Source organism: Embiotoca jacksoni, unplaced genomic scaffold (assembly GCF_022577435.1).
Source record: "Embiotoca jacksoni isolate LCO1_2020_lvr unplaced genomic scaffold, fEmbJac1.0.p SCAF_11, whole genome shotgun sequence".
In the NCBI taxonomy this organism is placed as follows: Eukaryota; Metazoa; Chordata; class Actinopteri; family Embiotocidae; genus Embiotoca; species Embiotoca jacksoni.
Genome location: NW_027185241.1, coordinates 8,627,581 through 8,650,003, shown reverse-complemented (window position 1 = coordinate 8,650,003; position 22,423 = coordinate 8,627,581). Strand labels below are relative to the sequence as shown.

At 42.6% G+C, this 22,423-nt stretch overlaps 2 protein-coding genes across 2 annotated transcripts in view; both read right to left on the bottom strand.

Moving 5' to 3' along the window:
* The window catches only part of kif13a (kinesin family member 13A), a 37,183-nt gene extending 17,824 nt beyond the window's left edge, over positions 1-19,359 (bottom strand). Inside the window, 11 exon segments of the mRNA XM_069142944.1 lie at positions 62-274; positions 395-506; positions 620-732; positions 837-971; positions 1,546-1,633; positions 3,416-3,596; positions 4,291-4,383; positions 5,233-5,293; positions 7,262-7,274; positions 18,654-18,744; positions 18,975-19,359. Of these exon segments, the coding sequence (XP_068999045.1) occupies positions 62-274; positions 395-506; positions 620-732; positions 837-971; positions 1,546-1,633; positions 3,416-3,596; positions 4,291-4,383; positions 5,233-5,293; positions 7,262-7,274; positions 18,654-18,744; positions 18,975-19,029 (1,155 nt within the window). The 5' untranslated portion in view covers positions 19,030-19,359.
* Positions 19,360-20,245: 886 nt separating this feature from the next.
* On the bottom strand, positions 20,246-22,127 carry LOC138194311 (E3 ubiquitin-protein ligase NHLRC1-like). The gene is made up of 2 exons (XM_069142945.1): positions 22,089-22,127; positions 20,246-21,768 (listed from the first exon to the last, which is right to left on the bottom strand). The coding sequence occupies exon 2, from the start codon at positions 21,686-21,688 to the stop codon at positions 20,444-20,446; it is 1,245 nt and encodes a 414-aa protein (XP_068999046.1). The 5' UTR covers positions 21,689-21,768; positions 22,089-22,127; the 3' UTR covers positions 20,246-20,443.
* Between the last annotated feature and the right edge of the window lie 296 nt (positions 22,128-22,423).

The window sequence follows — 22,423 nt, the reverse complement described above, 5'->3', positions numbered from 1 at the left end:
TAAATCTGGCATGAATTTAATTCATAATCCGTCTGCCTCTGTGTCACATGTATCTTCTCACCTCAGCCTGAGAGAGCTGAACTTTAAGCTTCTCCACCTCTTCCCTGAGCTCTCTGATGATCCGCGCATTTGGGTCCTCGTTCACCACGGCGTGGTTGATGATCCTCTTCGCCCTGTCGGCATAACGTAGTGTGGACAAAGTCTCTTCGTAGTTGTCAGCAGATGGACTCACTGTGGCTATCATGGCTGTCTTGCTGTTTCCGCCAAGGTTGTCCTGAAGTCAAAACAACATATAGCATTAGTCTGCAGGCACGGTGCAAAGATTTCAGCAACACCTGGAGCTACCAACCAAAACAGAAGGCACTTATGTTTATGTGTAATTTGTGGCTCAAACCTTCAGTAGCCAAGTGAGGACAGAGTCTCTGTAAGGCACAAACTTGGCCTTCCCCTTTCCTGCAGACTGATCAGCCAGAGCAGAAATTACACAGCCTAATGTGGTGAGAGACCTGAAAACACACACAAAAATACATTTGAGAACTACCTGTGGTAACATGTCAAGTCATTAGAGTCCATTAATTTGTGTGCCTTTCATAAAAATAATAATAATGACAATACCCACTTGTTGATATTGCTGCCTTCTTTGAGTCTCTCCCCAGCAGCTCCCGTCTTGGACACTCGTTCACTTCCTGCCAGGTCAACCAGACTCAACTTGCTCACTTTCTCCCCTGAATTCTGTTTAAAATCACAGTGAGTGCAGTCAGACCCGAGACAAATACATATAAAAGGATAAATGTGTGTCTACATAAAATAAAAATAAAAATAAAAATCAGACTCACTCCTGACTGCAGATCATAAAGTGTCTGTGTGACAATGATACTGAAGACAGCATGTGATCGACTGCTCTCCTCGTTCATGTTGGTGGCTGCAACTGTGCGAGATTTGTTTCCCTCTGACATTAACACCTCAATGTCCTTAAAATATAAAGGGGAAGGTAAGCAGAGAAAGAGACGACACTATTAGTCTGTTGTATTTAAATTTTTTTCCTGGTCTAAAAAAAAGATTTGGATTTGCTTCCAAATTGATTAATGGGACTACAGTAAAGGCAGGATTTATTCACACTTGTCTGTGTGCCTTTTGATTTAGCTGGGTCACAACTAACAGTGGGCCAAAGCTGTGGGAAATCTACTGGAGTAATATCAGGCAGAGCAGAGCACAGAGGAACAGGGCGGAGATGTTTAAACTTAATTAAGGAAGGACCTGCCAAGGCTTGGCATATAAAGTACATGAAACCCAATGACTGCATCCCACATCAGGAATATGTGTCATTAGAGTTTCTGCACTTAGGAGGATTTTAAGCTGAATGGTTATTCAGAACATAAATCAGTGGCTTGACAACTGGGGATATGATATAAAGGCATTTCTGCCGGATGCTCTAAATCATGTCTGTGTGTAAGTAAAATATGAGGCACTTTGGTGTGTGGTAGAGGGTGGATTTGGCCTCGTCTCTGGTCGCAGCATGACGGCGGAAGGGGGGGAAAGACACACCTCAAAGCTGGTCACAGCCAGCTGAGACAGACCATCCACATATGGACCCAGGACTTTGTGTTCCCGGACTTTCAGGGACTGTCGGCTCCTTAAAAAACAGAAAAGGCAACACAATGAGTGAAAGATAGAGAAGAAGAAAGGGAGGAATATTATATATACTTCTGTGTATATATATACTTCCAATCAGGGACATAAAATTTTGTGCAAAAAGAAAGTACAGGAACAAAGAGAATTCCGAACAAAGTATTAAAATGCTTATTTAACTTGATTTTCTTGTTTCTGGAGTCAATGTTTTGAACTAGTTCTCTCTTAAGAGAAGCCTAAAGCTTCACCGCTGACGAATGCTTCAGAGTTTTAAAAAGCTTGTATGACCAACCCTCCTGTTGGTGGTTTTTAGCAAACAAAACTCGTTATAGACGCTTCAAGGAATTTACCATTTATAGCAAATTGTTTACCATTAAGGTTTGGCAGAAAAGGCTCAGCAAGAAAAATTCTGTTAAGGGACCTAATCCCCCTTTTGAAACACACATGTCAACTTTAAATATTAATTATATCAACAAAATGAAATTCCACAGAAGGTTGAGGAGAAGGTTGTGACGGATGCAAACAGCATTTGGCATGAGCGTGACAGACTGCAAACTTTGCCATAGTGAGTATTTACAGTGGCAAGGGGGTGCATGTGGTATTTACTCAAAATGAACTCATTTATATGTATTTAATAGTTTATCAGTATTGTATCAATATCTTATCAGGCTGTGGCAAAACAGACAATAACTTATTAGTAGCATAAATCCTTTGGTAGGATAGACTGAACCTTACTCAGCACATTGTTTTTATGCAGTTGTTGTTTTTTATTATTAAAATGTGGCCGGGCTTTTCTTACTATGAAAAGCATGTGGCGTATGACAAACTTAAACTCGGGTTAGTCAGGTGTTTCACAGGTGCAGGTTGGTAAACTGAAACTCATCTTTATCTGTTAGGTGTTGAGAAGAAATCCTACAGATCAGTAAGAGTCACTGACTCCCTCTAAATGGTTACAGAAAAACTGATATTGGTAGAAACAAGGTTCTCTCTTTTAACTCTAGTGCCAAACAATCCAGAGCAGCAAACAAGAGAATATACCCACTAGAAAGGCCGTGGCCAGCTACCAACTCATGGTGGAACTCAGCGTCAAAGACCCTATTTACACTTCCTTTTATACAACATATCCCAATAGCTACTGTTTACTAGCAGCTAATGTTAATGTTCACAGAGGCAGTTAGGCGGGACGATCAAGCGAGTGTGAGGCTCACTATGGACGCGAGAAGAAGCTGCCATCGAAATGAGTCTGGCTGCATCTTTGGACATCTGCAGCACACAGAGCGCTGCACTGTAGCCCCTCTCTGGAGCTTGGCTCGCAGGCGGCTCTGACGGCTCTCTTGCTCCCAGCTTCACTAACAGATCTCCCTGAAACATACCCATTCACAGCTCGGCCTTCCTAGCAGTCTGTCCGCTAACCCACATCACACCACAGAGGCGAAGAATGCAGCAGTGTCAGAGGATGATGCTGGCTGCTGTTCTGCAGGAAATGACCGAGTTCAGCTTCCTACTCACATCATTCTGTCGCCGTGCCCCCATTCAGGGCACTAGACACAACAGAGCTATAAACAGAGATGCAAACCAGCACAAAGCGGGAGCTGACGGACAGGTCCCTGCTTGCGCTGGAGTCGGAGCGAATGAAGACTATGAGAAAATTACACCACAGTTTGTGTAAGCAGCTGTGTCTGTCCCCCTGGGTCAAAAGCTTAACCAAAGCAGTCCAAATCATTAGCTCATTAAATTCAGTGAGCTGATACAAGTCACATGTGCAGAGACCACACATCACACTCACCCTTTGGGATCCAGCAGGTCACGGACCTTCTCATTGTAGATCTCCATGTAGGACACTTCCACCTTAAAAGTGTGGGCCTCGTTACCCTCTCTGTGGACCCTCTCAAACAGTGAGCAGCAGAGTCGAGGGATTAAACCTGGCTGCTCTCCATTCCCCATCATGGAAAAGGACTTGCCTGAACCTGGAGGCACAGCAGTCACACACAAGTGTGTCATAAAGACAGTTATACAGTAAAGGGTTTCAATAACGGTGAAACTTAATGTCATTCTTTGACTACAAATAGTCTTATTTCAGAATCTAATTGGCATCTTAACTCCTGAGCAGGAGAAAAATAGCCATCCTGGTCATACTGTAACAAATAAACAACTTCTCTACATGTTGTAGCATGTAGACAACCAGCCAGGCTCGCAGCTATGAGGCCACATTAGTGCTTTGGGCTAAATGCAAACATCAGCAAACTAAAGGATAATGTTCAAATACTGGTGTTTGGAGGCATCTATATTGTGTTCACCATCTTGGTTTAGTATTCTAGCATGCTAACATTTGCAAATTAGCACAAAAAACAAGTTAAAGCTGAAAGGAATATTGTTTGTTTTGCAACTAGGGCAGAAACATAAGTATTGGATAAACTGAAATTTTGACCTGATGGGCTGCGACAAAGTTTTGTGTTGAATTATTTCAGTCTGGACCAGGTCAGAAATACAAATTTTCCTGTTGTTTAAACTTTATAAGGACAAATCTGGAGACAACTCTGCCTGCAAATGTACTCAAAGACTTAATACTGAATAGAGGCAATTCATTATTTATTAATTCTGTAAAGACTGCATAAATTGATGGTTTGAGTTAGCACAGATTCTATCTGGATTTTCAGTTACCTGTTTGTCCATAGGCAAATATGCAGGCATTATATCCCTGGAATGCATTTTCAAGTATTCCCTCTCCAAGGCACTTGAAGACCACCTCTTGACCTTTTGCAGAAAAAAAAAAATCAGTCACCATGGAGATTATGGTAAACAGATAAACCATTCAGTTTTAGCACTATGACGTATGACAATCTGTCTGTCTTGCTAGTAAGGATAAATTGGTACAGAGCAATGTACTGATGAGGGCCACAAAACAATGAATAAGATTCATGGGAGGTGGCAGATTCCTGTCTGGCCGTGTGGAAAACGCAAAGCTGTGTAGAGAAATCTCTTGTGTTGCTCACAGTCGTGCCCCTGCTGAATGGGACAGCTGTTTAATGAGCTAAATAAAGCCTTGGCTCGGGCCCTTGAGGCAGCTCTTCACTGAACAGATTGCCTTGTCGCTTCAGCACAAAGCAGATGTAAGCATTACATTTCCATCTTACAAAGAGGAGGCTAAGATAAACAAAATATCTACAATGATTATGTTAATCTTCCTCGGACCGGCAGTAATAACCTCTCTTCTATAGATGTTACAAAAACTGTAGATGTGCCCTTTTCTGTACAGCCCTCATTAGGGGAATGAATGGTGACTGAAGAAACTGAAATGACCATATTATTGGGCACACAATATGAAATGCAGATGGGAACAACTGCAGTATCTGAGCTTATGTTGCACAAACCTGCATGAGGATTTTATTGTTGCAAGACAATATGAATACAGCAACCTTGATTATATATTTAAATGTATTCACCTAAAATGCAGATGATCATACATGCCCAAACCATGCTGTTTTTTGTGATACAAAAACAGGTCGGGAGTTTCCCTGCAAGCTCAGCAGATCTTTATATGGCAAATCACTTAAGCTCACTGGATGAGTGAAGGATCAGTTACAGCAACCACTTCTGACTCACCTGCATATTTGGGCATGTTGGACTCATCAATGGACCAGAAACAGTGGTCAAAAGCGAACACCTGCAGAGGAGACAGCACATGGAGCGTGTTGTACGTTACAACATAACCTGATCTGTCATAGTAGTGGTTTTCTTATGAGGTGTAAACAAAGGGTTATTGTGCAGTGCCATGCCACCCTGCTGTAAATCAACAGGACCGAGCTTGTCTGAGGGAGTAAAATTAAGCCTAACTGAGTATTGTTTGAGGTAATGCTCGTTAAGACTGCGCCGTGACTGTCTGCACAAATTCACTGTTAGCTGCCCCGTGTTTTGTCATAGTGGCTGGAGTTAAATGAATTCATAAATCAGGGTCAGCGCTCCCCAGAAGAAATTCCAGCACCCGGTGACCTTCATCTCCAAGGAAACGGGGCCATAGCTGTTCGCGGTGGTGCAGGCTGGCTCTTAGCCCTCAGCGCCGGGTCTCACAAAACTGACTTCAACAGCAGAAAAAGCCCTTGTGTCCCTCCGGCACCTGCATGAGCTCTGGATGGATGAAACACAGAGAGGATGCTCTCTGGGAAAGAGCAGTGGTCTCATTCGCCAAGGATCACAACTCCTCACAGACAGAACAGCTCCTGTTAATGAATATGTTGCATATTCACTTCAATCCTTAAGAATCCAATATGCCACTTAAATTTCCCCTTTAAGTAGCAATGAAAGTTTTCCCATTATATATTTTCCATCTGCACAAATGTTGATCTGAATATTCAAATCCAGGTTACTCAAGCAGATCAGGGCCTAAATAAAGCTTATTTGGTTTTAACAACACATGGCTGCACAATATACAATAATATGCCCAATTTAATAAGTTGTATGACAGATTTCTTTTGAGCAAAGTAATTCTTTACTTCTCTTTTTCTTCCTTGATGTTAGAAAAGTTGCTGCTGCTCTGTCATCCTGCAGTGCAAGGACAGGACTGCTGCACATGTTACTACTCCTGGCTTTCAGTGAGCGGCTGCTGTTCTGCCAAAACACTTTCCCCAACACAAATACCCCCAAATAATTGAACTCCTTCTTAATCATAATAAGGGCTACTGGCCAGAGAACCAGTGGTTGCACAGTCAGCATGGGAAGCACTGAGATCACTGAGTGCTTTGAAAGCAAGACCTCCTCTTGTGACTTCAGACAAGTGAGTGGGTGCCATTCAAAGGAACAAAAGTGCCATCATTCTCAATTAGGGCTGGTTTGGTAACTGGGGCTTCAATCTGTTTCTGTCCTGCCTGAGGGTGTGACCTGCTCCTGATTGGACAATTACTATTAATCAGCAGTACAACTAATGATGAAGCTGAAAAGCATAAAGCACGTTATCATTTCTAGGATGAAACCTGGTTAAATGTGATTGGACAGCAGCCGCTGCCGACCCTTTCCAATGCAGGGAGAATAATTTGAGTGCCACTGTTACTTAGCAGACTGCCACGTGCTCGTCTAGCTGAAGAGTATTACAGGGTATCTCGGGTTCACAAGCCCTAGAGACCGTGCACGCCTGTGGCCCAGACTAGCGCTCCCCCAGTCCAGTCAGGGGCCGAGTCTACTGAGTACAAAGCACCGTCCCTGGTGTGTGAAACATCTCTGAGCTAGTCACCAGCGTGTTGTCAAGGGGGGATGTGGGGGTGCACTCCAACAATGCAGCTTTGAATGTGCACACACACTGCCCCAGTGTCCGCGCTCATCCCTCTCTCAATGTAGAGCCTTTGTGGGTGTTCACGAGATCTTAGAGCGCTGACACATTCACACGGACATCTATCCGGCTCCTGCTGACCAACCAAACTACTAAAACACCCTCAATCATGTCCCTAGAAACAATGTCACAACAGTACATCGTCCTGTGCTGGATGTTTCTCAGCCCCTCTGGGTAATAACGTTGCTTGTCCGGCATCCTGCCACTGAATGATTTCAGCATCTGCGAAGTCACTACAAATGGCTAATTGCAGCTCTGTTGATGTTAACCAGTTTTTTGTAGGAAAAAAAAAAACAGATAAAACATACATACCTTAGGTTGTTTCCTGTTGAAAGGACAATCCATCATAAACAGAAGAAACCGATGGGTGAATCAGGAATCGAGAAGCATAGAGAGGAAATAACATGGTTAGCATGACACAGTTTAACAGAAAAGGTTCACACTCAGCAGGAATCTTCGCAACTTCTGTCTTGACACAATCTTTAATGAAATGAGGTGCTCTGAATACACTATCACTTGATTTTTATGAAACCTCAGGCTCTTTTTCTAAATTTCGATACTTTAAAATTCCTATTGTGCCTTGTTCATTCACTCCTTCTCTCATTTATTCACTCACTCATTCACTTCCACCCAGTAGCATTTCCTGGTGGTAGGTGCTGCTGTGATTGGGTTCATAATTGGGGCAGTGGAGCGTGAGGAAGGGAAGAGATTTAGGATTCAATGTCCCACTGACTCTGTTGAGTAAATAGCTCTTATGCCTGTGGACTTAACACAGAGGCCAGTTTGGGGAAGCTGCCCTCAGCATTACCAGCTGCCGGAACTAAGGACAAAAGGGGAGTATAAATGGTCCCAAGTTATGTCAGATTGTTCACTTAACAGGAGAGGGAATTCCTCAAAAAAGTAGAACTATACCTTTAAGACCGAACAGCTCCTAAACATATGTTAGAGCCACTATTGTATGTGTCAAAGAATTAAGACATGCATGCATGCTAAAACACACAGATACACCACTACCCTACTGCTTCTTCATCTGCCACAGTCCTGTCCTTCAACTGTCAGCAGATGCTTCCTGCACACATCTCCTGGCACGGAGACAGAGGTGGACATCACCTTCACAGAGTAACTAATACGGGGCAGGGTGCTTCAGGAAGACAGAAACACTGCACCAAAGTGTCTCACAAACTGAGCTGAGTCACTAACAACAGCATGGCTACAGAGCTGCAGGACATTACCCCGACCCACTCAGAAAATAACCTTCTGCACTTCTCTTTTCAAATCTGTTGTGATGAAAGTGATGAAAATAATCAAAATTGCCATAAAACAAAAAAATATATGATTTCCTTTGTGGACTATACTCATGTCATTAACTGTGCTCACACTTACAATAATGGAGGATAGAAAGAGAGTGAGTGGGTGGAGGAGTAAAAAAGAAGTGGGCCTCCTGTGGGTTCAGACCCTCAATCCAAATCTGGGCCATGGACGACGACTGAGACTGGATCTTAATCAGAGCACACAAAGACTGTAGCAGGACCTCATCCTCTGGTTTGTCCCTCCATATGGCAGAACGGTGAGGAGATGTCCAGGAAGAGCCACAGAATGAGATATGGATCAGCAGCAGACAGCTAGAGCTCAGACCTAAAGTCTAAGTCATGCTTTTCGCGTGTCTGAAATGGTATTTATAACGTAAATTTGGTCATCTGCCAAAGTCTGCGAGGGGCCGTGCGGACCCCTCCGCCACTGTAAGCGGTACAAAAGTGCAGGCTGCACCAAGAAACCAAATGGATGTTTACTTTGAGTGTGAGCATATTTGTCGTTCAACATAATTCATTATTAAAAGAATACAATGAGACACTGATGGCATTAAACTCCTGATGAAACCAATCTCCTTGAAAAGAACATCATCACCTTCACCACCATGGGCCCCTACATTAACGATTGTGAAGCAATAATGTGCATCACCTTGTAGCCATGAGAACAATGAGTCAGTCCATTTGTAATTGAGTTTGTAATAGTCGCTGTCGGACTTTGGATGTGCTTGGATGTGCTTGGATGTGTACATGATTTCCATCAATGGCACCCAAACAAAGTAAGAGGTTACAAATTCTCCAGAAATCCTGTACTACGTCTGCCCATTTTGCTTGGGAACAAACTGCAGCTCGCATCTACAAAGCAGACCGATGCGCTCCCTAAAACGGTGGTATGAATTGAACCATGCGTGCGTCCGTTAAAAGTCTCGTGTGAAGTCTGCATTGGTCAGCACACATGGATGCGGTAACCATGATTTGGCATTAAAACTTCACATGAGCAGACTAGCGGGACGACTGACCAGGTCCTAATGCATGTTAACTTGAAAGGTACAAAAAAGAAAGTCAGCTTCTTCAAACATCAATGTTCCTCCAAAGTTGAGAAGTCAAAGACGAAACAAATACAGAGGAAAATTCAGATAACAAATAGACAGGAGGCAGCCTTGTAAAAAATGAGAAAGGGATACAGATAGATTGTTGAAGCATCAATATGAAGAACAAAAGGAACCATCAGAGGACTGGAGAGAGAGAGTCAGAGACAAACACTTAAGAATGAGGAGATGAAAGACATGCGGGTATGGAATAAATGGAGTCTAGACTTTAAAGGATAATCTCTGCAGCCGAAACTAAGTAGTAAAGAGCTGCTGCAGTGGTTTGGGGACTCAGTCATCTACTGTACGTACAGTTAATGCATCCAGTTCTGGTATGCTGTGAACGTTGAACAATGGGAGGAACTGTTTCCAGCCGGCTAAATTTAGGATTTCATAGAGCTCTAACTTCCTCATAAACTCTCCTACGTAATACATTGATTTAATTCCGAAACAAAGACTTCATATTAAGACTTGTATTTATGTAGAGTCACTAACCTCCTCCCCCTATCACAATGTTAAGACCTCCTCCTCAATAAATTAAGGTACATTAGGCTCCAGTTCTCCACTCTGCTTTGGACATAATCCCTCTAATCTTCTCAGAAATCGGTGTCCTTCACATCTTTTTTGTGCCTTGCTTATAGAAACCATGTAAGCTATGTCCTTACTGTTGGGGATTTTGTATTTGGTTGTATAAATACTTATATTATTTACAGCAACTTTTCACATAACACTTATTATATTGTGTGCCTCCATGTGTGTGTCATCAAGGGCATGCTCAGGCTCCCACGCCTCCAGCTACCTGATGCTAAGGCAGCCATAAATGATTTCAATTTAGCCAAGGGTGAGAACTGGCCTTTCACGCTCATATGAATTTCCCCCTGAGTGCATATTGTGTGGTGTAAGACCAACTAAAGGAGCAACTCTTGATCTTTTTCATTAAATTTGTATTTTTTTACTCCAGCAAGAAATACCTCTTCAGCACCAGACTGTGACAGCATAATCTTTTTTTGAACTCTTTCATGAGGGTCAGATCATACATGAGTGACAGAGCATGTTCCTCAGCCTTCCAGTTCAGATTCATATTTGTGCTGGTGCCCAGAAGGAAGGTATAAAGACTGGGAGAGCAGCAGTGGAAACCCCCCTGTGGTTATGGAGCAGGATTAAGGCCACTGGGTTATTATGCCACCGAAAACTGCACTCTTCTAGCCCAGTAGGCAACACACCAGATTAATCTACTGTATCGTCCACCCACTGAAGCATCCAACCACTCTTAAAAAAATGACATTGTATTGCCTAGCTCACAGAAGTATTAGACTGAATAGATATTTCCGATTTGTATGTGTTGTTTAATTGAATGTGCTCAACCCTGCACACCTTCCAGCTATTGGATCAGGAGCTTGCATGAACAATATATAATCAGATTCATCAGTGTGACTTTGCAGGCTTTGCAAGAGTTTATGTTGACATAATCCTGCAGCTCAAATCACATGGAAGAGGTTCACCCGTCCCATCAAGATGCCACAGCTTTCATCTGTTCTGCGCACACACTCACGTACATACAACATATTTTGCTGGCACTCCCCTGTCACATATTTGAATCCCTCCTCTTGATCTTTTGCTCAAACTACACCTCTCCCACCCTTTTGACCTCAATTTAACCACACATATGACTTTTTAGCTGTCTACATGTTTTACGACAATGAGAACACAACACGCTACAGAGCCACTCACAATGTGTGTGTGTGTGTGTGTGTGTGTGTGTGTGTGTGTGTGTGTGTGTGTGTGTGTGTGTGTTTTGAGTTACAGAGCAGTTGCTCTCACAGGCTACAAGCTAACATTTCAAATAGCCTTCCAGTATGTTTAGAATAGAACATGGCAGTCCCCACCCACTCAAAGCAGAGGTCATTGTGCCACTCAGACACCAAGCAGAGTCACAGTAGAGGAGGGTGACAGGTGGGGGGGGGTTGAGGGGGTGGGGGTCCCTTCTATGACCAATTACACTTAAGTTGGGTCCAAGGAAGCACAGAGCCTCATGCAAAACTTTTACAAGCATGAGTGATCCAAAAGTAAACGTGACAAGTGGTTGAAGTCGGACGTTTACATGTTGGACATTTCAAAATATTTCCGAGACAAGCACTGAAGCAGGTTTGTTGGTTGATGACAAAAACAGACCTTCACCATCAATCCAAGCTCCAGAGACAGCAAACGCCTCCAACACAAACAATTTCTGGAACTTCTTCAGCTTCATTACATCACGAGTCTACTGTAAATATGCAACATCTTACTACTAATTTTGCCTTACATTTAACATCCTACTTTAAATTTAAAATATAATATTAGAAGCTAAATTTACTATATATTAAAATTACTAATATGCAGAAAAAACATTTTAGGCAGAGTTTTGCTGTTGTATCAGTTGAGGTGGAGCTAATTTTAACTATTATATTTTTGTAATAAACTCCAGTGTTTTCCAAACTAGAGTTACATGATAAATGTGAAAGGTCATGACATGATTGATGGGAGAGGAAAGAAGGAAAAAATCTGGCCTCATATTTTAGGGCTTTTCTCTAAGATTTGCCTTTTTGTGAAATACTGGATAATTTGAGCAGTCATTAAAACAAAACCATGAGTTATACAGAGGAAATCACTTGTCTGTAGAACAGCCAACAGCTCATAGTTGTTTGAAACATAACAAGGAGCTCCAGGCCAAAAGTGATGGAAACTACTGTGTTGATCTTGAACAATGCATTCTGGTTTGTCAACTTTTTTATGTAAAACTTCACACTGTAAAGTGACTGCGAACTAAACCTGTCAATAAATGTGGTAAAGTTAAAGGTACAAAGTGGCAATCAAATAGAAATACCCATGTAAAGTGCAAGAGCCTGAACTGTGCAGAAAATGTAATTACTACTTAGTTACATTCAACTGCTTGGTTTTGGCCAATTAAGCATTTTTAAAACAAACGAGCCCACGGATCACTGTACCAAAAGCTAAAGTTTGTTTCCTATGAAAATATTTGGAGTGGCTGGGGGATATCACTCATTTGGTCATCAACATAACTCCAGGACTTTTCTGTATCTCGCGACTGCTGTCGCTAAGTAACGGTGATAAACACGGAGGCGAGGCAACCTACCAGGCTCATGAGTCAAAGTTCCAACATGAAAGCCAAAGTCAAAAACAGCCTTAATGAAGAGCACTGCCACCAGCAGCACAAATGATGCTCATACCAACTTCTGCGCGGGACCACAAAGTTTCCATAACAAATGTTAACAACACAACATATGATGCAGGCACAGTCTAATTTAATCCTCTCTGGCATTTCTGACGCCACTGTGACAACCTGGGTCACCAGGCAGAGGGCCAAGTGTGTGTGTGTGTGTGCTAAAACATATAGAGAGTGATACTGACCACATCTGCGCCAAAGCTTTAAATCTGGTAAGTTTCAAAGGAGGTGAAGTTCATCAATTTGTCCATTACGGTACGGCTTCCTCCCCAGGGGAAATGAAGAGACACATTTACTACCAGGACACACCTCCTGTGACCCTGTTTGACTGCTGAATGTCAATTATCTGAATAGATCTGGCAAGTGGCTGCTACAGATAATAGGCAACAAAAGCCACAATAAGTATGCTCACTAAGTGCAAAACACATCATAAATGTCATTAAGAGACAGAGAGAAATGTATATTTACAGTACTTATGAGCTTCGACGTCATAAAATGTAATGAGCCGAACATTTCAGACAAGTTAAAATAAGCTTTTGTTAATGCTGAATGGCTCCACTTCCCCTGAATTATCTGAAAGTAAATTCATACAAACACAACAAGCCAGCTTCAAAACTTCGAAAAGGCCTCATCTGAGAGAATCGTGCAAGACAGAAAACCAAGAATCGTTATGGCAGAAATGTGAGAGTGCATTTCAGATATGCTGCCCTCAGAATGAGAAGCCACATCTGAGATTAATGAGGCACAGGCTTCACAAAGAGGGAGGGCGCCATCTTTTCTCAATTCCGGATCAAGATGTAAACAATGTCCCACCCTCTAAACAAACAGAGAGCGGTCCACAAGGGAATTGTTTCATCAGCGTGCTCATGGCACTTCACCCTAATAAGAGAATAGCCTTAAAGAGACGTTGTGGGCTGATAAAGTGCACTTTAGGCCAAATAACTCTGAGAACAAGATCTCCCTGAATGGAAAGGTTGATTATTGGCACACAGTGAGCAAAATGGAAAGACAAAGAGAACATTCCTGAGGCCAGTCACCGGACAAGGCAGCATTGTCATTTAGTAAAGGCTTGATTTGGAAAGCATGGTGACACTGGGTCATGTGCGACTTGACAGAAAATGTGACAAACGTCGAAACCTTCAACAACATGGTAGACAGTCATATCGACGAAACACCTTTGTTTAATACAGGAAGCCCTGTCTTTAGCGTCACTAAGGGTTACCAAGTAAACAAACTGAAAACTTTAGATGCTCCAGGGCCTCACTGAAGCACGTGCTGGCTAAATTTAAAGGAGTACTTTGACACTTTGGAAAAGAGGAGATTGATCTCATGTCGTAAAAATGAAACTACTTCCAGCAGCTGGTTAGTCTAAATGCTGGTAACAGCTAGCCTGGCTGAGTCCAAAGGTTAGCTGACTCATGGATGAACGCCGTATTGTTTAATTTCATTTATAAAATTGTTGTTTTCCAGGATATTATGCAACACGCTGTTTCTTTGCAGACTCAGGCAACCAGGAAAGTGCTGCTCCCACTCGTGTTGCATTCTGCCACACAACCACCTGTCCAGCAGCAAATTGATGCTTTTACGTGTTGGTTTTTGGACAGATTAAAAATTGAAATAAACCTGGTGAGTTTAAGAGGTATCCGTAGGCTCATTTTGTTATATTTGGACAGAAACAGTCTGGATGTTTTCCTCTTGGTTGTTGCAAGATTGGATCAGCCAGAGGGATGCACGCACGCTGCTGAGATTGGTTGTTTTGATGTCAAAGAAGTGATGACACGGCAGACATTGGAAAAGCTTGCACAGCAGCTAAGTGCCGTCTTCGGTAATGTCAGATTGCAGTTGAAACATTCGACTGAAAACCTGCATCGCAACGTCAAGGATGTCCTGACGATGTCTTTACAGGATATTTCCCGAAAAAACCGCGGGCAGCTTTGTGGGATAAATGCCCATTTTTCAGTTAACAAACATACACAGGATTTAACTGTGTGAACGTACGGGTCAGTTGTGGACTTGGCTACTTCTTTAATATTTTGTCAAACTACTTAGCTGCTGCTGATTAACGCAAATATGTTTTAAACACCTCTGAATTGTGATTTTACAACGCTGGTTGAAAACAGTCTGTTTTCCCTGAAAGGAAACTACAGGCAACACAATGCGTTAATGGGCAGCATTGGTGCTCCATAGCCCAACAAGATCGTTTCAAAAAAAAAAAAAAAAAATTGGTCAGCAAAGTTTTTCAGATTGTGTCATGTTTGACATGATTTTGAAAATCAGTCAGATACTGGTCATGCATGTTGCCTAACAATGTAATAACCAACCGCAGCAGAGCGTCCCTCCTGCTGATCCAATCTAGCACCAACCATTTACCTGTTTCCAGTAAAAAAAAATTGTAGCAGCAGCTAGCTGTAGCTTTATATTAACTGCACAGACATGGAGAGTGGTATAAATCATCAAAAAGAAAGTAAGTATATTTTCCAAATGGTCAAACTATGTATTGGAAACACATTGAGGACCAAACTACTCAGCTATCTGAACATATTTTTAAAAAAAAATGTTTTGGTTCAAGATGACTCAAAGATGGGGAAGGACAGGACGAACAGCATCCTTCTCCTAGTGGAGGTCTCAATTGTTGCTTCTCTCCACACCCCACAGATTACAGTACCCAAGTAAGCAAGATAACAGGCTAGTGGAGATAAACCCAATTGAGCTCTTGTAACCATCAGTGATAAGAAGAGATTAGAGCGGAAATTACAGGCTTGGGTACAGACATTATCAGATAAAGACATACTTCTACTGTTGTTCATGTTGAAGGACAGGACTGCAGAAGTACAGTAATGATGAGAAAAGTCACAATTTCAACAAATATTGAAAAATATATGAAATAATACATTTCTAAAAGCTACACTGAAAGAGGACAACAGACAGCACCTTCCTCTGGCATAAACCAGACTGCATTCTGATGATCTAAAAAGTTTGTTGTGGTTAGTTTTTGGCTTTTGTGACAACTCGGTGTATCCGAACTGAAATACACAGAAAAGGGGGGTTTACATAGAGACGATTTTCCAACGCTTGATGGCCCTGCGTTCAGTTTTTTTGCACGGACACGTTGGGGCATGATAGATGTAATATGGCCCCATTGTGTGAGTCGAAGGGTATTTCCTTGTCATGATGCTCCACCACTCATCCCCCTGTGCAGACAGCAGCCTCAGGTATTTCTCTGCCTCTCCGCCCCCGCCTCGATTGTGTCTAAACGCCAAAGGAGAGCGGGCTGGCGCATGAAAGCGACACTACTTTCCCAGATTCCCGTTTCAAATATGCCATTTGTGCCAGCTTAACAGGCAGAAGAAAGATGAAACTTAGGAAACTTAACCTCTCGCCCTGAAGTCACAATCCATGTTTCATTTGCCTACCACTGAGATTATTGTTCATTTCTCAGGGAAATAGGAGATGAGGGTGGGAGTCACGAGTGGAGCCGTAATGCTCCTTGGTGCAAGGAATGAGGCTCAGTCATCAAAGGAAACCCCTTATATTTCTTCAAATTCTTTACGTGACTCGCATGCTTTAGAGGTGCTGGGCAGTCTGATTAACCTGATTAAACACAATCTGTGAAGTTTTAAAGGTCGAATTAATGATCCAAGATGGAATTAGCGCTACGTTCACCCTACTACAGACTTTCTGTATTTCATCAGACTGAAGCCATATTTCACATTTTTAGGTATTGAGCAAAACCAAAAGCAGTTTCACTGCAATGCAGATGTTGTCATTTCCCCCCCCCCCATTTTTAAATCCTGTTTTTCAAAATATACAGCGAAAGAGATTAACAAGAGTTCAATTTACCTAAGATGTGTCTACATAAAAATAACTGTCATGCCATTCCCCCTCTGAGGCTGTGCCTGAGCATTCCCATGAGAGAGAGCAAGTTCCCATGATCTTGGCCCTGCGGCCATATTTGGCATGCTAATACCCACTAAATCTGAAATATTTCCAGCACACAGGAACAGGTGTCTTTAAAACAAGGCTAAGTCTTAGTCAGGGTATCCCCCTTCTGCGACTCCACAAGCAGCAGAAAGGAAAATTATATGGTTTCAGAAAACCATGGCAGCCTAAACACAGAGACCCAAAACACACACAGCACTGAAATGCTAGCAAGTAATTATATGCCTGGATTGCACTATAGAATAGAAATGTGACATAATATAACCAAACTGCATCAGAGCTGCTCGTGGTCCTGGTCACGGTACAGTTACAGAATTACAACTAATAAAATTGCTGAAATTTTTGACATGGGTTTGGCACAATAGAAAATACACTACCAAGCAGAAGGAGAAACCTTTTATATCGGTGTGTAAGTCCATGAGTGATACAACATCTGAATCAGCTATGAAAACTCACTCATCGACAGGTGAGAGTGATTCAAATCACCTAACTGAGGAAATATTGCAGATGTAGCCACTCTGCATCTCAGTTACTGTCACTCCGCTGACCTCTCGCAACAGCCTTTTGTTCTGCTGTTATGCATCCTGCTTCCACATATGTTAGCTCTGAGCGTGATTTGTTTAATTGCCTGGAGCGCCGCCATTGTGTGGCAATTTCTGTTCTGATAATTACCTTAAATACAGGTTAATGCGTGGACCCAAGCTGCCGCGGGAGCCAGCTCATAATCATTTAATGCTGACTGTTGGTTACGTGGAGGAGCAGAGAAAGTGTTACACTTTAACAAGACTGGATGTGGGCCACGAGAAAAGCCTTGACTGTGCCATACCTTTGCCTCCTGTGACTTCATTTTCAGCATTCACAAACACTGTGGGCTTTTTTTTTCTGTAGCCTGAAGAGCTGTTTGTTCATTTGAAATAATCAGGAAGGATATGAGACAAAAGACAAATCAAAGGAAAAAACAAAGTCTTGTTATTGTTGGTTTTTAAAAAAAATCTAAACGAGCATCCTTTTAGATGTATTTGCGCCTGTGGGTAATCAGGTCAGCTGCCTAATCATGTCTGACACCAACAGCAGAGAAGAACTAACGAACCAAACACAGAAATGTAGAGAAGCCTTCAACTATGATGGGTGAAATATAACATCTCTGACCATTGCTAACAGGCCTTAAATTCACCAGGATACGCTCATCACTGGCCTACATGCTGTGTGACTCCAGACATTTCCTCATTACAGTCTGAAAGCAAGTTCTCAGATCACAAGGCAACACAAAGTGCAGCTTTTTTTTGGAGCCCTTCAGTTTGCAGCGAGAGTGCGACTCGTTCTGTCACTGTTGTGCCAGTATAACTCCAGATTAAGCGTGCAGCATCTCGCCACTTAAAAAAGCAACTGTGTGATCTAACGCCACTTTGAATGCGACGTAACATAAATTAGTTCTGACTCCAGAGATTTACAGCGATACCCCGAGGCTCGACATTAATCTGCTCGGTCTGGCAGACGTCTTCATGTGAAACAGGCTCGACCTCCGATCCTGGCCTTGAAATTCAACATGAGATATACGCAAAATATCGGGATGGTGTTATTATGCTGAGCTGATTGGTATTGGAAAGTTCACGTGAATTACATAACATAATATCATGTTGCAGGCAGGTGGGTGACAGACACCATGTCCTCTGCAGCAGCAGCAGCAGCAGTGCAGTATTCCTGTTACTACACTGCATTTATTTACTGGCATTAATATTAAGAAATCATTTACCTCGAATTTAAAGATAGAAGTTTGTCATATGCATCTTTAATCCTCATGACTGTTTATCAGGCTCATGTGCATGCTGTCTTGTTTTAACGTGTTTTTCGATCTACATTTATGATGCAGGAGCTCACTGGATTATTAGTATTTTTGCAAATATCAAATGTTATTGTTGCTGTATTACAACCAGGCAGGGAGATAAGTCATCACAGTGAGAGTGCAATCCTCCTGCTCTGCACTGCAAGACCTCCACTTAGATGCAGTCAAACTAGCCACACTAAGGCAAAAAAAAAAAAAAAAAAAAAAAGCCTTAATCCCACTGCACTATATTCCAGTCTGTAATGTAATGTGTTCGTATTCACTTGCACATACGAACTCCTGGCGGTGTTTCAGCTTTGTTTACCTGTTCTCTCCTTTTGTATTTGAGGGTGGTGGGTGTAGAACTGTTTGGTTGTCCTCCATTTCCACGACACATTTTGTGTTCAGTTCAATTTCTGCAGAGAGAAGTTTGTTTGGAAAGTAAAGCAGAATGCGGGGGTGTGAAGAGACAAATATGAGCTCCTCTGACCGTGTTTCAACGACACTCAAGTCTGACTTGAGGCTCATAACTCAAGACTGAAAGCAGCAATGGCGAAGAAAGCAAAACAACTTTGAGATCATTTAGCATGAATCCGAGAAGACAGAAAAGAGTTTGCAAAGCAGAAATCGTCGTTAGGACACTTACCCCTGCGGTTCATGGGCCGAACTCTCACTGCAACTTTTACCTTTGTATCCGACATTTTCGTCCACTTTTCACTCCCACCCTGTCTATGCGCCGAGCTATCGATGTATATAGTCTGTGAAATCCCGACAAGAAGCCCGGGTTTCTGCCAGAAAAAAAAGAGGCAGCAGACTCTAGTTAAACAGCCCCGAAAGAGTCCAGAGCTCGAGGAGAAGAGATAGGAATATGTTCATTTTTTTTTTTCTTCTTTATATCCATCCGGGTTCGCTTCTTGTGTAAATCCAGCGCTCTGCTCCAGCCCCAGACAGCATCCCCACCGCCATCTTCCACTGGGAGCACGACAGCTATCCTCTGGCAGACTGGAGAGGCTGTGCCAAAGAGGGGGAAAGGATTTACGCACCGCGCCGCTTATCTGGGGAAAACCAACACACGAGAAATGAGAGGCTGTGTGACAAGTTGATTTACATGCGTCAACAATAAGCATCTATCTGAGAGAGTGTCGAGGTGAGATGAAGTACACAAGGTTTTAGTAAGTTTTAAACAGTCCTATAAAACCTGTCTGCTGGTGATCATCTTTCTCTCACACACACACACACACATTAAATTGTTTTATCCATTGTTTTTTGTAAAACAATAAAAAATAAAACTGAGGGGAGATAAATATTAATCATGAAAATAATAATAAATACCAACTGAGTTACTGTTTCTTCTCCAACCTAAAATAGTCAAATTAACTCGGTTTTTAAAACCGGTGATCAAAAATAATTTTTGGTAATTTGGTATTTATGTATAACCCACTTTTCATATTTATATTCTAAATCAAGTTCAGGTTTTCCTATTTTCTCTTCATAACCTGAAAATAGTGCTTTTTTTTTTTTCTTTTTATTTTCTTTCCCCTTATTCTCACTGATGTATTGATGGACTGTATGAAGATGTGTTTATGTCAGTTGTCCCTACAGGTATAATAAGATTGAAAATGTTGTCAATATGAACTGTAGAAATTAAACTTAACCACAGAAGACTTAAACCTCCACTTGTTACCCATCAGTTTATAGCTTTGTGTAGACATGAGCTGTGAGCAGTTGAACCTCATAGTGTGTTTTCCTTCTCATTGTTTTCCTTCTTATCCCTTTAGTCACCTTGAGACTAGACTGAGATATACATTGAGCATCTTTGTGGGGCCCCAAGCATAGATTGGGAACCATTGCATACACTATAGTGTTATAAAATAATACAATTTTAAGCTCAGAAGCTGGGACAATAACAACAACACATAACAAAAAAAAAACTGTTTAATATGATTGCATGCTTAACACCACTGAAAAATGTTAACTACATTCATTTTACTATCAGAAAAAATAAAACATACAGTAAAACATTGGTTACTTGGGCTTTGTCATATAACACAAACAAAAATGTCAGATAAGATAAAACGTAATTAAACTCTTACTCAACTCTACTTCATACATAAGCTACATTGTCGGCCCAGTATGAGATTTAGCAGAGTAAATCTTCACTGTATGGTCTCCACTGTCCAGGATGATGAGCAGGTTGTTCAGTAACGCCAATCCAACTGGCCGGACAAGATGGTCTCCCACAAGAGGAGTTAGGACTGGGTTGTTCAGGACCTTCCCCAAACTACAAATCATCCCCTGATTAGAGTCGGTCACAATCACATCTCCATCTCTGTCAAAGGCCACCCCGTACATGTTCAGCCTCCCTGAGGACTGCAGCATCAGGCTGAAACTGTCTGTCTGGTAAAGGAGGTGAAAGTCTTTTGTAAACACTTTAAGTTTTCTGTGCTGGTGCCTCTCTGTTGGATGTGTGACCTCGGGTAGGTGCTCCATCACTGCAGTGTTCCCAGTAGCCCGACAGTAGGCCACCACTTTGGGACAATGAAGGTCTGCAACGGCTATTTGATGTTCCAGAAGGACACCATGACTGTAGTCCACTTTTACCTGGGACAGTGTCCCGGCCTGAACATCTGAGACCAGGATGTGCCCACTGCTGTCTGTGTCCACACCCCAGGGCAGCTGGAAGGAGTCCTTGACCGTCAACACATGATTCCCCCTGGAGGTGAAAACCTTCACAGCGCCGTCCCCTGCATCCGTCACCACCACGTAACCACTGGGAGTCACTGCCACATCCACCGGGTAACAGATCTCCCCATTGGCTTTTCCTTTTCGACCAAAGGTGTTCAGCTTTTTTCCCTGCACATTGAACACCACCACCCTCTTCTCTCCATCATGCACCACCACTACTGTCCCCGAAGACCCCAAAACAGCTATGCCAGTGGGGTTGATGAGAGTCCCCCACCCACCAAACACAGAGTGGAGGTGCAGAGCTGTGCATGCCAGGCCTGTGGGCATGACAAAGCCTCCATTTGCCTGGCGAGGAGGAGAAGAGGATGTGGGGCTCCGGGACACCAGAAGCTCGTGCAGGTCACTCAGAGCCTGGCAGTGGGAGGTGCTGTCAACACTGCACAGCTGTCGACAGAACGGGCACTCCAGCTTCCTCAGGAGAGGGTGGGACAAAGCAGTGATGCATTCCTGACAGAGTACATGGCCACAGGAAAGGTTCTGTGGTCTTCGCTCCCTCTGCTGAGGACTGAACATCTCGAAGCAGACTTTGCATTCCAGTAAGTTGATCTGGATCTCTCTCAGTATCCTCTCAGGGCTCAGGCTGCCACGATGCGGGAGACCAGGACTCTTAGCCATGACTTAAATATCCTGATAATCTACTGAGACTGTTCAGTCAGCTGATGCTGCACAAGGCTCAGTAAACCAAAAGAACAAGACTAGGACAGAGAGAATGACAAAGACAGGGATATGAAAGCACAGAACCACCACAATTTTTTTTATGTAGTCATGTCCTAGGCTTGTAGGCCCAGCCAGTCACGTGACATCTTGCACATAACTGAGGCTCTCTGCTGCCCTCCTTTGGAAATCAACTCACACAGGTTGTTATGCAGATATTTCAGAGCACATTCAGCGACAGCAGAGGCAAGTAAAATAAAAAAAAATAAAAAAAATCCTTACATGCATATTCAATAAACAAATAGATATGTTTGCCTAAATTCAAAACTAGGACCCCGTTACAATTTGCCTGAATACTCACAATTGGAGAGTTTATCTTTCAGCAGGCTCTGAATTTCTAACTCAACCTCTGCTGCTGTTTAGGACCGTATGACATTTATTGCTGTCGTTTTCCAAGGAGACAGCAATTGTACCTTCAAATACATCTTATTACAGGTCAGCATGAGGCAGCTATTTCTGTCTCAGTTTCATGGTGTGCAGCCGAGTGAAATCTGATCCGAGATGGGCAGTACTTGAGTCAGCCAATCCAGCCCTCCTTTGCTGCAGCAGGACGTTCTTTTGCGCAGAGCAAGGTCATTCTATAATTGCTGTTGTTACTTTGAAGTAAACAAACAGCCTCCTACTGATATAAACATG

What these genes read in the sequence shown, in the direction of transcription:
- LOC138194311 (XM_069142945.1), bottom strand. Translation starts at nt 21,688, where the DNA reads ATGGCTAAGAGTCCTGGTCTCCCGCATCGTGGCAGCCTGAGCCCTGAG.